The 16878-nt window shown below is 45.0% G+C and overlaps 1 protein-coding gene across 2 annotated transcripts in view; it reads right to left on the reverse strand.

Annotated features, from left to right (window-relative positions):
- The window catches only part of LOC130147845 (cullin-associated NEDD8-dissociated protein 1-like), a 21605-nt gene continuing 4727 nt past the window's right edge, over nucleotides 1–16878 (reverse strand). For both annotated transcript variants that reach the window (XM_056335580.1, XM_056335581.1), the window contains exons 3-15: nucleotides 14346–14500; nucleotides 12489–12612; nucleotides 11582–11838; nucleotides 10855–10960; nucleotides 10048–10187; nucleotides 8333–8625; nucleotides 6811–6952; nucleotides 4075–5580; nucleotides 3606–3701; nucleotides 2753–2922; nucleotides 2477–2641; nucleotides 1640–1747; nucleotides 1–1421 (exon numbers count right to left, since the gene is read on the reverse strand). In XM_056335580.1, coding sequence (XP_056191555.1) covers nucleotides 1194–1421; nucleotides 1640–1747; nucleotides 2477–2641; nucleotides 2753–2922; nucleotides 3606–3701; nucleotides 4075–5580; nucleotides 6811–6952; nucleotides 8333–8625; nucleotides 10048–10187; nucleotides 10855–10960; nucleotides 11582–11838; nucleotides 12489–12612; nucleotides 14346–14500 — 3490 coding nt within the window. In that variant the 3' untranslated portion in view covers nucleotides 1–1193. The remainder of the gene's footprint in view (nucleotides 1422–1639; nucleotides 1748–2476; nucleotides 2642–2752; nucleotides 2923–3605; nucleotides 3702–4074; nucleotides 5581–6810; nucleotides 6953–8332; nucleotides 8626–10047; nucleotides 10188–10854; nucleotides 10961–11581; nucleotides 11839–12488; nucleotides 12613–14345; nucleotides 14501–16878) is intronic.

Below are 16878 nucleotides of genomic sequence, written 5' to 3' on the forward strand. Positions count from 1 at the left end.
CACAGGTATATCTTTATTTTTTATACCACTCAAACAGAATGGGCATTCTTTCACACAGGACTATATAAATATTTTTCACATCAACCACTCTAGAAAGAAAGAAATGAAGGCTCACTACAGCTCCATAGTTAGAGGAACCGTCACAGTGGCCTTGTTACCTAATTTGCCGTTACCTCTCCTTAAGGCTTTTTTTCCCCCTATGCAAAGCGGGATTTGAACACAACAGTTGCTATAGAGCATGATAGAAGGGTTAGCATGCTGCTTGTGTGCTCGCACCTCCAGCTCTTGGCTCACCTCTTAGTGCTCTCACACTACAATACTGAGCACCAGCTTTGCTGCAAGGGCCTGCAGCCTTTGTGTTGGTGGCTCAACACAAACACGGAGCTGCTGAAAGCAGGAAAGATAAGCCAGTGTTAAATGCAAAAAAAACAAAAAAAGCTTAGTGTAAGGTTTGTTACTATAATGCAATCATGTAATCATTGGAAGACAGCTGGTTGAGGTATTTTGCAGTCGAAACCATAAAAATGAGTCAAGATAGCTGCGCATAGCCCAAACACTGCAGAAACCCTGAACTGAGTGCAGCGCTGGGTGGAAAGCCTGGGGAGTGGGACAGTGCACTGCCCCATGCAACTCCGCTAATGCAGTGCTCCTTTTTGAAACAGGGCCTATGGTTATGATGCTTATCACTAACCAAAGACAGAACTTCCTGTTTTTAGCCACGTTATTTAGTGAAACAATATAAATACGTTCTTCAGGCAATTCAGGGTAGAAAGTGCATGTGCAGTGGTTAAAAAAAATATGTTTTAAACAATTTTTCTTTATACTGCAGTAAGGAAATATTTCAGGAAGTACTTTGCATTTTTCATGGAACCACACTCAATTTTGATTGCTTTGTACGCTCCTTAAAAACTCCCTGAAAAAACAGAATACTTGTCTCCCAACCCCTCCCCTACATAAGGATGCGCGTCCCTTATTATCTCACATGTCTCATTACAGTTCAGCAAGGCGCCTGATGCTCACAAATGCGGCCAGAACCAGCCCTTTTCTCCTGATGTCGCCCAGTGACAGTGACTTGCAAGTGGCTGTTGCAGCAGGGACCAGAGCGATGAGGTTCTTCCTGGTCCCGTCTGTGGCGTCTCCCAGTTAATGCGTTGCGAGGGCAGGAAGGTGGTGGAGTAACAGGCAGATCTTACTTAGCTCATGTCCATTGACTCTGAGGTGGGTAGGGAAGCAGAATCTTTCTGAATGCTCTCAAAAAGTGATGCCATTTCAGGATTGGATCTGATCTGAGATGAAAACTCAGCCATCGCTGGACTTTTCTCTACTTCAGGGATGGTGAGGAGAGCAGCTACTGCTCTCATGGCGGATCGCTTCAGTTCATCCTGCTTTTCAAATTCCTGTTTCACGGAACCAGCTTTTACCTACAGATCCAAAGCACCACTTTTGGTTGGCATTTAGAAAAGATGGTACAGGCACAAAGAATGAGGCACACCAGCAGAGATGGAGACCAGCAGATTATTTTCTAGCTGGAGGAGTATGGGGAGCAGGCTGCTCAGAAGCAGCAACAGAAGGCTAACTGCAGCAGCAGCTTTGTGGCGCAGCCCACCCCCAGTGGGGCATGCTGTCTGCCTGATCTTACCTTGGTGGAGCACGTTGCCCGGAGCGGCTCAATCAGTCGCTCGAGCCGCTGCAGCACAGCATTGGGACAGAGCGTGGACAGCCGAGCCAACATGATGAAAGTCAGCATCTAGACAAAGGAGGGAAGATAAAACAGGTTGCTTCACCGCGCCCTCCGATCCCCAGGCTTTGAGCGTGGGTCCTCTCTGCTGAAGCCCATGTGGTTGTTCTCCCCAGGGTGTCGTGCAGTACCCGCACAGTGGCGAGCTGCTCTGCACTTGTGCAAAGGGGTTCAGTAGGAGCTTGGGTGGTATCAGAAATGCAGCCACTGGCAGCCAGCAGACAGGAGTTGCATGGCTGGGCTCTGGTCCCAGGTGCATGTGGTGCCTGTACGGGGCTGACAGCTTTTGAGAGAAACGGCAGTGTTCAGCACCGGGATCATGCCATTGCTGTACTCACCTCTAAGTGGAGGTAAATCAAGTAATAGTAGGAAAAGGATGTTACGCTTCCTACTATGCTATGAGGCCGTTCAAAAATGACAAAGCTGTATTTTTTTCAACAGTGCCAGCGACCCCACTGAGCAAGTGACAATCATAAGTTTAAAGGCAGAAGGAAATTATTTTAGACTTTGCTAAATTTCCTATAAAACCAACTATATGAGGGTTGCATTTTCAAGGCCACCATGGTCAAACTAGAGCTAGACAACGTCAGATGAAAGGCTGCAGCTGTTGCAGAGAACAGGAAACAGCACGGGAAGGGCACTCTGCTGTGGCGACGTCAGCTCCATTCAAGCCCAGGCCCCCAGAGAATGAACAACATCGGGGACATCACCACCCTCCAGCAGTTAAGGCACATCTACCCGAATGTCATAGTGATCTTTCAGTCCATCCTCCACATGGTTCAGGTACTCGTAGATATCCAGTCGGTCAAGGCAGCTTTCCAGCAGCGTGTACATGCACTCAAAAGCAGCTTTCCTCACATCAAGGCCATCATCCACTGTGTGCTTGAATGGCCCCATTTCTACCTTAAAAAAGAAAAAAAATACAGCTGTCACCTAATAGCAGACAGGGAGGCATCTTCATCTCAGCTTCACAGCCACCAACCGTATTGCACCCAAGCTGAACTAATGACATACCTCCCGGATGAGTTCCCTTCTGACCTTCGTTTCATTATACAAGCTGGGGAGAACTGCACTTAATAAATCTCGTATTAAAGAAGGTTTGTTGTGAGCTGCAGAATTAAACATGGCTAAAGCCACACGTCGAACGTTCAAGTCTGGATCCTGGAGGGTTTTTAAGAAGTCACCTGTGGAATAAGAACACGCCAGTCAGTCCTGCTGCAGTGTTTTAGAAGTCTTTTAAAATTATATCACAGTGTATTTCAGGTAACCTGGTTATGAAAGCATCTATGGTAAGGTAACTCTAGAGGCACGGTCTAACAGAGACATTCAAGATGCTTTCCCTCCCTTCAGTAAATGGAAGAAACGTTACTTTCCTGCACTTGAGCATAAAACCAAATTGCATGATTCTAGCTACCTCATCGTAAAGTCAAATCAGAAGCTTTGGTATTCAAGGAAGTTGGATTTTGTTTTTTTCTTGATCAAATCTCATCTGCTCAGACTTGTCTGAAACAGAAGGCCCAATTTTATACAACAGGATCTGAGACGTAGGCTCCTGAGACATAAGACCCTTTTAATGTAGGTTATATTTTCCAAGCTCCTTGTTGTGAGATGCTGGATTTGTAAGTTTAAATGCAGAAGGAACTTACGTTCCCTAAGAAACTCTGTCACCAATGGAACATGCCGAAGAGCAAGACATCAGAGCATTTAACAAGGACTCACATGATAGTGTTGCTCTTTAATCCCAAAAGCAGAGCAACACAGGTAAAAACTAACTGGATTAGATGAGGTTCACATAGGTGTGAAAAATCCCTCAGGTGCTAATGACATCTCATGTTCCCAGCTCCCATTGCTGTTTGTAGTAGCCTACCTATGCAGCCTTTCAGGAGAGCATCAACGGGCTGAGGCTGGTCTGCAATTGTGAATTTGATTGCAGTTACCACCGTGCCCCGGGCATGTGGAGAGCCTGCATGAAAATGGAAAGAAAAAAGTGAAAGACCAAGAGACAAAATCATTGCTGCAACGTCGTAGTACATATTTTGCTCTTGCTCACACTACATGTGTTGAAGAGATAAAGAAAACAGAGGATTTATCTTAACAGCTCCTTGTTTAAATCTTGCTTCTGCACAATATCCATGTGCGGTCCCTGTTCCCAACACCCTCCTGGCCCCCATGCAAACCAGTGCTCCTCTGATCCCCGCCTTGCAGAGATCTCTCATTTCCTTCTCGCCTCTGCAACTGGCTTTGCTCCCTGTTGTGCCCACTAGCAGTTTACAAGAGGACTTTCCAGCAAAAGAAGGCACTTCCCCACTCTTACTCACTGTCGCCCTTCTGGTTACCTGATGACAGCTGTTTTTTCAGCCGGGGTAGCAGCTCAGAAGGATTCACCAGAGTCAGCTTCCCCAAGCACTCAGCCACCACATTGCGTGTCCCTTCCTCTGTGCACTCACAGTGCTTGAAAAGCAGAGCCCAAATATCCTCCACGTAAGGTTTGAGGCCATTGGCTGGGGACGAGCTGATGACTTCTTTTAGAGAGTGCAGCAGGAGGTATTGCCTCTTGGGCTGGGTTACAATCTCTTTCAGCATGAAGGGAAGATACTCCTTAAGGTTCCCAACACTGACATTCCCCAACGCATAGGAAGCGGCAGATTTCACCTCTTCGCTGGTGGAAGTGAATGCCTCCAGGATGACAGTTTTGAGTTCTCTCTGAGCACTGAGGTTCATGGTGCGCCCTATCTCTGCCAGTGAAAGGAAAGCTAGCACTTTAACAGCAGAGCTGGACTTGGGGTTTTTTACATCCTGGATAAACTGGTTCACGGTCACAGGGGCTTCCTTTGGGCAGGCTGAGGAAAGGGCTGCCACGCACTTTGCAACAGAGTAATATGCCTGTTTGTGTAACGTCAGTGATGCCCCGGCTAATCCTGAGGAATAAACAGGTGCAGTCAGCTGCTTCATCAGCTCTGAGTAGCACATGGTGGCCGCCTTTGCCAGAACCAGAGCCTGGAAGAAGTCTACGATGGCATTCAGCGCCCCTCCCTGAAGCAAAGGTGAGTGGACAAGCTGAAAGACTTCAGCAAGAGCTGAACCGCTGATCTTAGAGATACAGGATGGGTAAACCTTAGCCAGAGTAGTAAGGAACACGATAGCCACCTGCGAAACATGCATGTCATTCTCAGTAATTAAAGCGGGGAGCTCCGTTAGGACAGACTCTATCATGGCAGGCTTGAGGCTGTCACTGTAGTTCTTCACCAGAATATCCAGAGCAGTCAGAGTGCTCAGTTTCAAGGCACGTTGATTCTTTCTCAGGAAGGAGGCTAGAATGGGGAAACCTTCCCCCAGAATGGGTCTCAAATCTATTTTCAGTGGAGAGCTAGCAATTAAGGTTAATGCTTTGACTGTTGTCAATCTGGTAATTTCATTTTTGAGCCTCTCCAGAAATATCTTCAAGGTTGGCTGGAGATCAGTGCTTAAGTGGTCTCCCAGATTGTAAATAATCTGTCCCATGCAGGAGATAGCACGCTCTTTCACCTCCTGGTCGATGTCAGCTGCCTTCAGCCGCTTCAGAGTAGCAGGGAAAAGGTCCTTCACATAGGGCTTGGCATCAAAACTGCAAGATTTGTCCAAAGGCCTGATAACTTTCACAAGTTGCTGAGTGACCAGCAGAGCTTCTGAAGTGATCTTATAAAAGGGGTCTCCGATACAGGTCACAACAGGAGGTAACAGGCTTTTGATATGAGGATGAAATACCTCTGGCTGGTGGTTGCAAAGAAGAACATGAAGGAAAGACAGCGTATCGATCCTCATGTTGGAGGAGCTGGATTTATCGGCCAAGGAGAAAACAATACCTGTGCAGAAGCCACAAGAATGACTGCTGTCTTATTTAATCAAATGGTTTTTTATCACACCTCCCTCCCCCTCAAAGAAGGACGCAATTGGAATCAGTTTTCTTTCTTTCCTCTCCCCACCCAAAAGATACATTAGAGAGAGCTACTCTCCTTGCCATCTTTCTGCTCCTTTCCTTTCCAGGAAGCAGCAATTCAGACATAACTGGTCTTTCTAGCAGTCCTGGATGGCTGGCTACAAAAACTTAGGAAGTTAATTCGAAGTCATCCTGGGCTGAGAGGAGAAGGGATGCTTAGTCAAGTGCAACTAAGCATGACAAAATGGCACGGAAGTAAGACTGGGAAAGCCTAGTCTCAACAACAGGCACTCTGGGCAGCAGAAATGCCCCTTGTTGAGTTTTTCTTTCATTCTTCTGTTGAAAGTCTTAAAAAAAAAGAAAGCAGGGCTCTACGTTTATCTAGTTTTACATCTGTGTTAGTATTGTTTGAACATAATGGTGGACCATTAAAGATGGACTGCCTTTGCAGAAGGGCTATACTTCCAAGTCCAGTTTCTGTGGCACATATTTATGTTTCCTAGAAGACTTACTGAGAAATATTTACAACAACACTGCTTGCCACCCCTGAAGTCATGCCTGGCTCTTGGTTTGAATGTCTTTTTCCAAAGAGGGAGGTGCATGTATGTGGCCCAGGGACAATCACAGGAGACTTTTTTTATATTTAGTGTACAGTCACACCAAAAGCAAAAGCAGGACCTTAGTATTACGAGGCCTTCAGCTGTGGGACGCTTCATGAGACTATAGGCAGGAAAGCTCAGAGAAAAACAGTGGTGCAAATTAAATAATCAGCCAATACAAATAATTTTTTTAAATGCCACTGCATTTTGTAAAAAAAATAATAAAATAATGACACTTGTGTTACTGATTGCAGCAGGCTACCACATTATTCCAGCCAGTTTCAAAGCAGGTTGGAATAGGCCCTGCTAAAAGCATCCTTCAGGGGGCTGTGGAAATGAACTTGATATTATTATCCTGGCTTTCAGGTGTAGACAGAAGCCACGAATGATCTGGGAGCTGTTTAGCACATCAACACAGAGCAGAACTGGATATGTATGTCCTGATGCTGAGCAGAATAATACACAGGAATAAAACTGGAACGTGTAGGCAAGGAGCATACATGTTAGGAATGGATTGAGCCAACCCTCCTTCGCCCTCAGCCCACAGACAAGTTTACCAGGGACAAGTGCAGGGATGTGATCTGCCAGGCAACCAGGGAGAACATTGGCCAGTTCTGTCAGGAGGCTTAAACAACCCTGTCTTGATTTGATGCTCTTTTCCTTCAGCTGCTTGTGCAAGGCCTTGACGATGTTGGGGACCTGCAGTTTGGAAAAGAAAATCAGAAAGAAACCTGAGTCATCCCAGCTTCCAGGGCACCAACCTACGCTACCAAAGCTGCTTCCTCAGCTGAGCCAGAAGCACTAACAGTACAGCAAGAGAACTACCAGGCAGACAGCAAGACACAGTGCACCTGTTCACCAGAGAACAGACTTGGGATAGATTACAAGACAGTGCACGTGAAGAAAAGATACATGAACAGAAGAGTGGGAGGGGATGTTATTCTTCTTTTCCATATTCTACAAACAGAATTCTAAGCAGCCCTTCCTGAAGTTGGTGTTACCCCTAATACAGGCGCTTAAAGAAACACAACAAAATGATCAGACCAGGACACACTGCTAAACTAAAGGAGCTTAGAGTTTTATGATTCCTTCCTCGTCTGCTGTTTAAGGATCTAGCCCCATCACTGTTATTTAAAACTCGGGAACCCCTGCCAGTGTTCCAGTGAAATAAAAAAAAGTTCCAGTGAAATCAAAAAATGAACCACAGGGCGGAGGTGCAAGTTATTTACATAAATATCTCACACATATAAGATGATTAATCAGTGAAGTAATTACATTTTGGCAGGGATTCTAATCCTCCTGCTTCAAAGACTCACCAGTCAGTAGTAGCATCAGCCAGAAAAGGCTGCTCTCATGGTCACGCTATTCTATAACAACATGGTTATTTCCACTGTTTCTTTTGTCTTCTAATATGGCATGTGTGCACCACAGTGTTAGCAAGGATCCTGGGCTAGGCAGGTCCTGATCAGCATGTGTGGCTAAATTATTCTGGCTGTAATTACTACAGCCTATTTCTAAATTAAAGCAGTGCATCAGAAAAATCACTTCCACTACTGTTTGTTTGATCAGCAGTGACGTACAGACAGCATGCACGACAGCAAGCTACCCTGGATGCCACTGGCTGTTCTCCCATAATGAACAGAGTTGCGTACTTTGCTGCAACTACCAAACAGGTCCAAACCTTACAGGGCTTCCAGTGGCCTAATCTGGTACCTTTCTACCAGAAATTATTCAATGCATTTCCTGAGCAGCAGCTGGAGTAACTGTAGAACAGACTGATGCTTCACCCAAAGGCTGACCTGTCTCATACACAGTCTGCAAACATGTGCCAGAGGCCAGCGGAGGGGGAGCAGTGCAGGTTACACCTCAGTGCTCCTGCAACAGCTTAGCGCATGCTCTCTGAGAACAGTGGGGGACAAACAGCAAACGGTCAGTCCTCAGGATTTGCATGCCCAAGGGCTCCTTCAGTTAGCTCCGTTCTCAAGCTTAACTACTAGGCATATTCATCATATTCATCAGTGGCGTGGTACCAACTTCATTGCTTTCTGATTTAACCCAGCCTGCCATCTTCTCACGCACCTGGTTCTGAAGCATTGTCAAGGGAACATCATCTTTGCCAGAGGCATCTGAAGCATGCAGCCAGCTCTGGATGGGCAGCGTTTGCTTCAGCAAGGAGATATAAGCACTGAAGATGTCAGCTTTGACGTTCTCCTCCCTCTCTTTGAATCTGCTTATCAAGACTGGGGAAAGAGTTTTGTAGAAGTCCTGAAGGAGATCATGCCTGCTGCTGACAATGGCCTCGAGGCACTTCGCTGCAGACCTGCGGACTTTCCAGCTGATGTCATCATCGTCACTGTACTCATCATCGCTTTCTGGAAAGCCGACAAGGGAAAGCAAGGTGCACCATTAGGAGAAAACCAGAGCTGGAGGACCACTTGATCCTCAGAGCTTCCCTCCCCAGCTGAATGGACAGAGAGATGCCAGTAACTCACACATATCTGGGAACATGAAACCATCCAGAGTAGCCTGTCCCTACAGACATCATTACTAGCCAATATGACCCAGGGCTGCCCTGTGTCAGATTCTTCTGTTCCAAGAGATGCTGGAGAATAAACCTTACTGTTACTACCCTCACTGGCCACTTCAACTCGGGCATCAAGGCTTTTGTTCTGAAGGGAGACTGAGGTTCCCAGATTTTAAAGCCAGAAATACTTAAATATTTGTCTTAGCAATTCCTGAATGGCACAAAACAGCATAACAATTTACTATGTTATTAGCAGAACAATTAACATATTCTCCAATCCTGGACAGGATCTTACTGCAATTAGCATGAAAGTAAACAAAAATGCCTTCCTTCCAAGGAACTTGTTCTAACTTTGGCTTTTAGCTGTCACGCTATATGTGGCTATAAACAGAATGAGACACATTATGAAATACTGTCTATAGTTAAGAGGCCGACCAAGGCTCAACATTCACCTCAAAGTAAACACAATTCAGAAAATAAACGAAAGACGTCTTTTGAAGACAGCTAACTTTCACTGATTTCCAAGATGTTTTCAGTGGTGGACCAAGACCTTTTAATGGTAGCACTCTGAAGTGTTCAGGACTGTAACTTTGCTCTTTTCTGATACAAAGTAGTAAAAAATATCTACCTTAAGGTAAAAATGTAATTGCACAGCTACTATGTTTGTAGGCTGTTAAGTTGCCCTAAAACTGTACACCAAAATTGCAGGCTTTCACTGAAAATAGCAGTTAAGCATATACATCTTCCTGCAGAAACAAGGAACCAGCCTTGCAAACGGGCACAAGTGCAGAATTACAGGCTCTGGAGCCCCCAAGTGACAGCAAAGCAAGCCTCGACTGGCTGTTGTGCTCAGCAACAATGTGTATGTGTGGAAAACAGCCTAGTAAACAGAGAGGTAAGCCTGGCTGCTTGTTGGGTGTGCTCCAAGGAACTCCTGCAGTCAGCAGGCACAGGAAGAACAGTGCTTCTTTGGTCTAGCCCTCCACTAAGCGAGTTCAGATTTCAAGTTTCAGTGTTTTCACTGTTGCCTAAGACAGGCAGAGATCTGAGGATCTTGTCAGGAAAAAACCTAAAAACAAACTGAGTTACTGCTGGAACTCTGGACATACAGCTATGTTATTACCATTGGCAAATTAAAATAAGCCATTTAAAAGAACTGACTGTCTTGAAGCAGATCTGAAAAGTAACATCACAGAGGGTGAGAAAGCAGGAAGGGGAGAAATGTTAACCCAGTGTTCTGCTGAGCACAGTCATCCTCACTAGCAGGCACCTTGCTCTTCATCCTCCCCATTTTCAGTTTCCATCATCTCTTCCTCCTCGTTATCATAGTTGTAGTTTGGGTCAAAGGTGATGTACTTCAAACATAACCCCATCACATTAGGGATATGAGGGTCGATTTCCTTTGGGCACCTATCATGACAAATAAAAATCCTAAGAGTTAATAAATTGAAGACCAAGCTATTTTAAATATCAAGATAATATAATTAATCTCAAAAGGATCCCAAAATGCCTCACAGACTGTATGAACATTTTCCTAACGTGAGTTAAACCCGAGCTGCTCCTTCCTGCTGTGCATGAAGCAAGACCACATTCCCCTGGGGAGGATGCAGTGATTTCTGTAAGGAAAAAAAAATTAAATAAATTGCCTTTACCACCTGGCTGAAGCCTTCCTTCATGACAGAAAACCTCAGCAGCTCTGCAGAGCTCCTTTTCCAAGACAAGCAGTAAACGTTTGACCAAACAACAACAGAGCTGCAGCTCAGCAGCTCTTCTGCCTGAGCCCCCTTCCTGCCTCCCACTCCCTTCACGCACCAGGAGCGAGGCAGTTCCCTCTTGCTGAGGAATTCTCCAAGGACAAGGAAAACTCCCACTCCTGCAAAACCAATACAGAAACACTCTCACACATTGAGGTAAAACATCTCGTAACTCATGCCCAATCTGCATGTGGAGATTTCATTTGCAAACTGTCTTTCCCAACAGGAATGCATGTAGGAAGACACTCAACCCTGGATGCTGAACATACAGATAATTTACACTAGGAGGACACTGATGCACAGGATGGCACACAGGCACACACCTTCTCACAAAAGACTCAAAGGCCTGAAAGCAGTACTCTCTCAGCTCATCATCTTCCACATTACAGTACTGAACAATCAGAGGAACTATCTTCTCCAGATGTTCTCCTGGGAAAGACAAAGTAAGCAATGGTGAACAAACATTCCAGCCTTCACTCATCCAAGCAGCTAACAGCTCACCAAGCTCACCATCTTCCACTTCCTTTGTGTGCCTGGCAGAGCGTGCCTCCCCTGGACCTCATGGGCAAGGAGCCAGCAGCTCAGCAAAGACCAGTCTTGCGGGGGTTTTCAGCAGATGACCCCTGTTCCCTGTCTTCAGCCCCTTGTGGGCATTTCAGTTACAGAAAGAGCTGTGATAAAAGATCTTCTAGGACCTAATCTCAGCTCTGTCAGATCTTTTAGAAAAGTAATACAATATGCTGCCCTCCATTTCTCCTCTCATTTAAAGTGGGGTGAATTCACGGACCTAATTCACAGAGGTGTTAATTCAGACCAGGGAAGCGCCACAAGACCTTGAGATGAAATCACTGCACAAGGGCAGCCAGAGAGTTACTCTGGTGTCTCCTCCCTTCCAAGTGGAGATCAGAGAGCTAAGTCAGGACCGCAGAGGGAGTCACAAAGCACAAGCCACTAACACGTTAGGAACAAAGTGAGCAGGCTTATTACTGAAAGGAGCTGCTCTAAAATGCATGCAAGTTTCTCAGTGTCACTTCAAGTTGCTCATCCTACCTACACGGTGTCCAGCCTGCCTGCTGATGCCAGCGACACACTGAATGTACGTCCTGGTAGTCGAAGTAGACTCATTCCTCTTCAGCTCAGAAAGCAGATGCTCTGTGAGCTCTGAGAAGATGTTTCCGCTGCAGGTCAAGACAAGATGACCCAAGGCAATGATGGCCCTTTTACGTACTGCCAGCCTGGGGCTTGTCAGCTGGGGTAGGAGGCAGTTGAGGATGGAGGAGTGGAAAGAGTAGAGTGTTCCCCCTAGTCTGCAATCAACAGAACAAGGCAGAAGTTTAAAGTCAAAGCCTCAAAGAAAAAGCCCTCTTGCCAGCAAAAAATGTAAAAATCCTTCAGCTATGAAGACTTCATGCGTATTGTGGGGAGGGAGAGGAAAAGGGTGGGTTTGGCATTTTGGTCTGAACACTGACTTGTTCTGTAAAACACAGGGAGAGGTTATTTTCTCCATCACAGAGGAGTTTGATTTTGGCTGTGTCCTTCTGGATGACCTGGGGGTTTGCCAAGAATTTCCTGCATGCAGTTGACACATGACACTGTCACTCTGACTTATGTAACAAGAGAAAGAGGCAGCTGGGAAAAAAATGCACGTGTGACCAGATCACAGGGCTAAAATAAACTTCCCTGCCTTGCCCTCTCCCTCCCTACATTTGTTTGAACTGTGCCTCTGTGGGATCCATCACCAATGTTACTGCTATTCCCAAGCACAGAAAGGCTCAGCGTGTCATTTCTCATCCCTGCTGGGGCATCTGCTCTGCAGAGATATTCCCCAGTGGCAGCCAACCCAAATCCTTTATTTTTAAGTCCTCATAGTAGGATTAGGGAAATAGAGAAGTCAAAAGCAAACACATACATACAGCCCCCTGCCATACATAGCTGTAAGAAGAAAATCCTTTGGTACCTGCTCAGCATATCTGACAGGATGTCAAGAGCCTCCAGCTGCACAGATACATCCTCCTGCTTGCCAATGGCTCCTGTCAGCTGGGCTGTGATCTTTTTGCACACATTTGCTGTCATGGTGGAGCCTGCAAGAGAGATTTTTCTCCACTGTCAGTTAAAAAGAAGTATTTTTACTGCTAAGAACCATACAATCCTCCTACCTTAAAAAAATAAATCACCACTGGGAGACCTAACCAGAACAGCAGTCAACTAGCTTTTGTTTGAGATAGTGGATACACACTGCAAACAGTGAGGTATCTCCCTCTGCAGTATGATGCATTAACTGCTTGGAAGAAGCTTCTCTTCTTGGAGAGTGTTTTTTACCCTAAAACGCCCTGGCTGTCTCACAGGCAGCTCCCAGATCCACGTGATGCGGAAGAGCTAGGTAGCGTTTTCTCCCATTTTTAACTTGAAAATGTTCAGTTTCAACAAATTGAGGTTTTCTTGATAGGAAGAGCAGTCTTGGCAGAAACCGTTTCTCAGCTCCATGATGAAATTTAAGATTAGAACTAGATAAATCCATATATATATTACCCAGGTTCCAGAACGTGTTGAAATTACAAATACAGTCCAGAACCTCAATCTCCTACAGTCCAGATCAATGTCTCGATACCAGTTTAGTCCTCATGCTGGGGTGTGCCTGTCTCAGCACTGATTTCTGTTGTGGGATTTCTCCCAGTTGGTTCAGTACAACGCACAAGCAATTTCAAATTCCACAAAATTTTCACAGAAAGGGACAATTGCTTCCCACACCTTTCTGAACAGCCTCTGTGATGCAACAGAGACAGCAGAAGTGGAACATCCTAGGAGCATCATTAACTGCTGTACAACACTGAGAGTCTGCCTCAAGTGCACGCTGTTTCTTGGACTATTATTTCAAACCTTCCCTTTGCTCCAGACAGCACCACAGCAACAGCAACCACATGGAGTGGGGCTTAGGGTGAAGAAAGCACAGGGGGAGATGTCCAGCCTCTCTACTTTGCAACACACCCACACTGCTTTTGCTGCCTTCTACCTATACAGTGTCAATCTCAACCCTTAAGGAGATGACTTATCTGATGCTACCCTAAAACGGTTCCAGTTCATGTGATTTATGTTAAATGAAGGATTCTGAAAGGAAGGCTCACAAGAGCTTAACATTTTGCAAAATTAAGAGAGGAATTCAGCAAGTATATGCATATTAATTTTAGTTCTCCTCCCAATCTAAAATCCAGCAGCCTGGCAGCACTGCCACGGCCACCCACCATGAAGGAACAACAGATACATGAGATAGCTGCAGAGGAAACTTAAATCTCTGGGAGTCTCAGATATCTCCCGAATAGCTGCTGCATTTTTGGAATACGTAGTTCCAAAAGCAGGAGAAGCAGCCAGCCAGGGTAGCTGCGGCAGTCAGAAGTCTTGGCCCAGCCAGGCTGCAGACAGAAGGTGGTGCAGTGCTGGCACTGCTGAGATCGCAGAGAATAGTGGCACAGCTGACATGGAGATGAACAGCCCTGCCAGACTGCCCAAACAGCAGTATTGTGATGCACACTGCATGCTTTAGGTCTGCTGTAGACAGAAATGGATTGCTCCATGAACTCAGATGCAGTTTCAGACTTAAGTATCCTCAGGGTGACCAGCTCACATTTTTGTTTCATCCCAGCTTTAATCACATTGGTGTCTGAGCTTCTACTATCTCTCCTCCTTATTTCATTAGCTGTCCTCTAGCAGGTGAATAAGGAATCTGTAACTTTTAGACTCTGAGCTACAAGTTTTCCTGTTTCCCCAAAGCCATGATTCCCTGTTGCCTCAGTCTGGCAAACAAGGTCAGACATGTTACCGGTAGAAGCTGGTGGCAGCTCAGAGATGACTGTTTTCAGTCCAATGCTGGAGATATCTCGCAGCTGTTCCTTGTCTGATAACATGTTTGTGCACAGCGTATCCACAATGGTTTCCACCTGGTACTCCTTCACTTTGCCAACCAGTGGGCCCAGACTGTGGGAAGAAAAGCCAGTCAGAATGAAGAGGAAGAGCGATGCTTTCCACCATCAGAAGGGATGCTCAGGCTCACTTCTCCTTAAAGGCAGCTCAGCCCCAAGTGCAAATATTAGCAAAACATTGTTATCAACCAACGCTATCCTGCAGCTCTTGTCATGTCCCCAGGTTTACGTACACTGCATTGTTGCCTCAGTTAACTCTGTATTAGACTTTAGATCAGACCTGTAGGAGAACATTTCACATCAATTAGTGCAAACATGAGGCCAGTTAAGATCTTACTGGAAGGAACACCTCAGAAATTACAAGACAGTGAATTTTTACAAAACCAAGCACGTTACACAGAGTAATGGTAAAATCTACTGTCAGGTTTTGGAAAAAGAAAAAAAAATACAAACACAAAACCAACCCAACCATCAAAAACTGACTTTCAGGAAGAAATGCCAAATGGATTTTCACAATTAGCTACCTATTGCCCTCTGCTGTGTGTGTGAAAACCTCTTAACTTGAGCCAAGGCTCAGAACTACAACAGAAGGAAGGCCTCTCCCTTTCCCCTGCACTCTTTTAAAAATAATAATAATTATTATTATAAAAACTTTCTGTTGACAACCTGTGTTTCCTGGGAAGTTTGCACTCAAATTTGTGCATAGAGTGTTTGTCAGCATTTCTCTGTAACTACTTATTTTTGCAATTTTACAAGGCAACTAGCTAAAACGTAAAGTTCTAACTGTATTTCAGAAAGTCACGTTACTACTTTCCTTCCCTAACCAGCGGCACTTAACTCTTTGAACTGAGCTAATGAATTCAAAAGGCATTTGTTTCCCATGCATGTTCTGTATCTCTTCCTAAGAAATTGCTGTTTCATATACAGCAAATCTGTTTGCTAGAATTCTCATGAGAAGCAAACACAGATGAGTAGAAACATCATGCCACAGAAAATTCCACCTTCTTGTTTTAGCAAACACCCACAGAAAATACTTACAACATGTCACTCTTTGACAGGTTGAGTGAGCTTGCCCATGCTCCATGACCCACCAGCCGCAAAGATCCATGCGCAGGCCCCCATGGTTAAGCCACCCCTCCTCTCCCACTAGTGGTCTGCCCAGATGAAGAACTGGGGCCCTAGCTTAAAGATTAACACCACCAGGTAATTCTTCATGGCCAAATCCAGAAACTTGGCTTTGGAAGGATCTGGGCCTGCCCAGGGATTCCTGACATGCTATAGGTTCTTTTCTATTTCTCGTGAGTCAGCATCACCCTGCAGAGAAGCAGCTCCTTGCTGTAGCAGTGATGTGGCTGTGCTCTAATATTCTGCACCAGGTGCAAAATGTTAGTCACTGCTTCCTTGTTCCCTTTCTTGTGGGGACTAGTCAATATTGAATGATTTGAACTGAATAATATAGGTTTTTTTTTCCTTTTGTTTCAAAAAACATATGAGAATTGAACAGCTCCCTGTGATTCATGTGCAGCACAACTGTTTTTCTAAACAGAGTTCTAGAGTTGTAAAAATCACCATGCTCGTGTTCCGGAGCAAAAATCCTGAAGGTTTCACAGTTCTTTTCCCGCCCCCCCCCTCTCTCAGTAGGCTGTCCACATGGCCAAGTGAAAATAGAAAATGGAGGGGAGGACTAATTTGACCCTTTGGAGGCTTGTGGGTGGTTATTTTTTTCTTCTTTTTACCTGTTAGACAAAAAAAGGAACTGGAGGGTTTGGCTCTGTATGCTGCATAATACTAGGGCACAGCCACTGATCCCTGGGGACTAACATCAGTGCTACGTGTCCACATAGCTCAAAATGAAAGGCTATAAGTTGCCTATAGAGTACAAAAAGAGACAGAGAGAAATGTAGGGCTTCCAACATACATTTCTTTCACTTTAGTTTACACATAGGAGAAGTTCAGTGGTAAAAGTCTCTGACTTCAGTGGGAGCTGAACAGAACTGTCAAAACATTGGCCTTGATGATTTATGTTTTCTTACAAGTTTGTATGAAAAGACACAGTGCTAAAAGACACATGTACTCTATAATGTTTATTGACGAACATAGTTTATAAAATCCTTGTACAAAAATACATTTTCTGTCTTCTTTTTCTCTCTTCATTTTGGCATAGCTCCAGTAATGCAAACTGTATGGAACACCTATGCACAGGTAGCTGTCTGCCTCCTGACACACCACAATTAACCCTAACAGCATGCTTAACAAACACTGTATATGCACAGTGTTTTCCAGAGTACATGAAGCAAACTCACAGTCTATTCCGTATAAGACCATTCCTAAACTCAATGATCGGGACAAGAATAGCTGTTTAAGACAAGACTCAGACAAGTCTTGTCTGAGTAGCTACTCTGAAATACAAGAATTAGAAAATACTAAATAATA

The sequence above is a fragment of the Falco biarmicus genome, chromosome 4 (assembly GCF_023638135.1).
Source record: "Falco biarmicus isolate bFalBia1 chromosome 4, bFalBia1.pri, whole genome shotgun sequence".
NCBI classification, from domain to species: domain Eukaryota; kingdom Metazoa; phylum Chordata; class Aves; order Falconiformes; family Falconidae; genus Falco; species Falco biarmicus.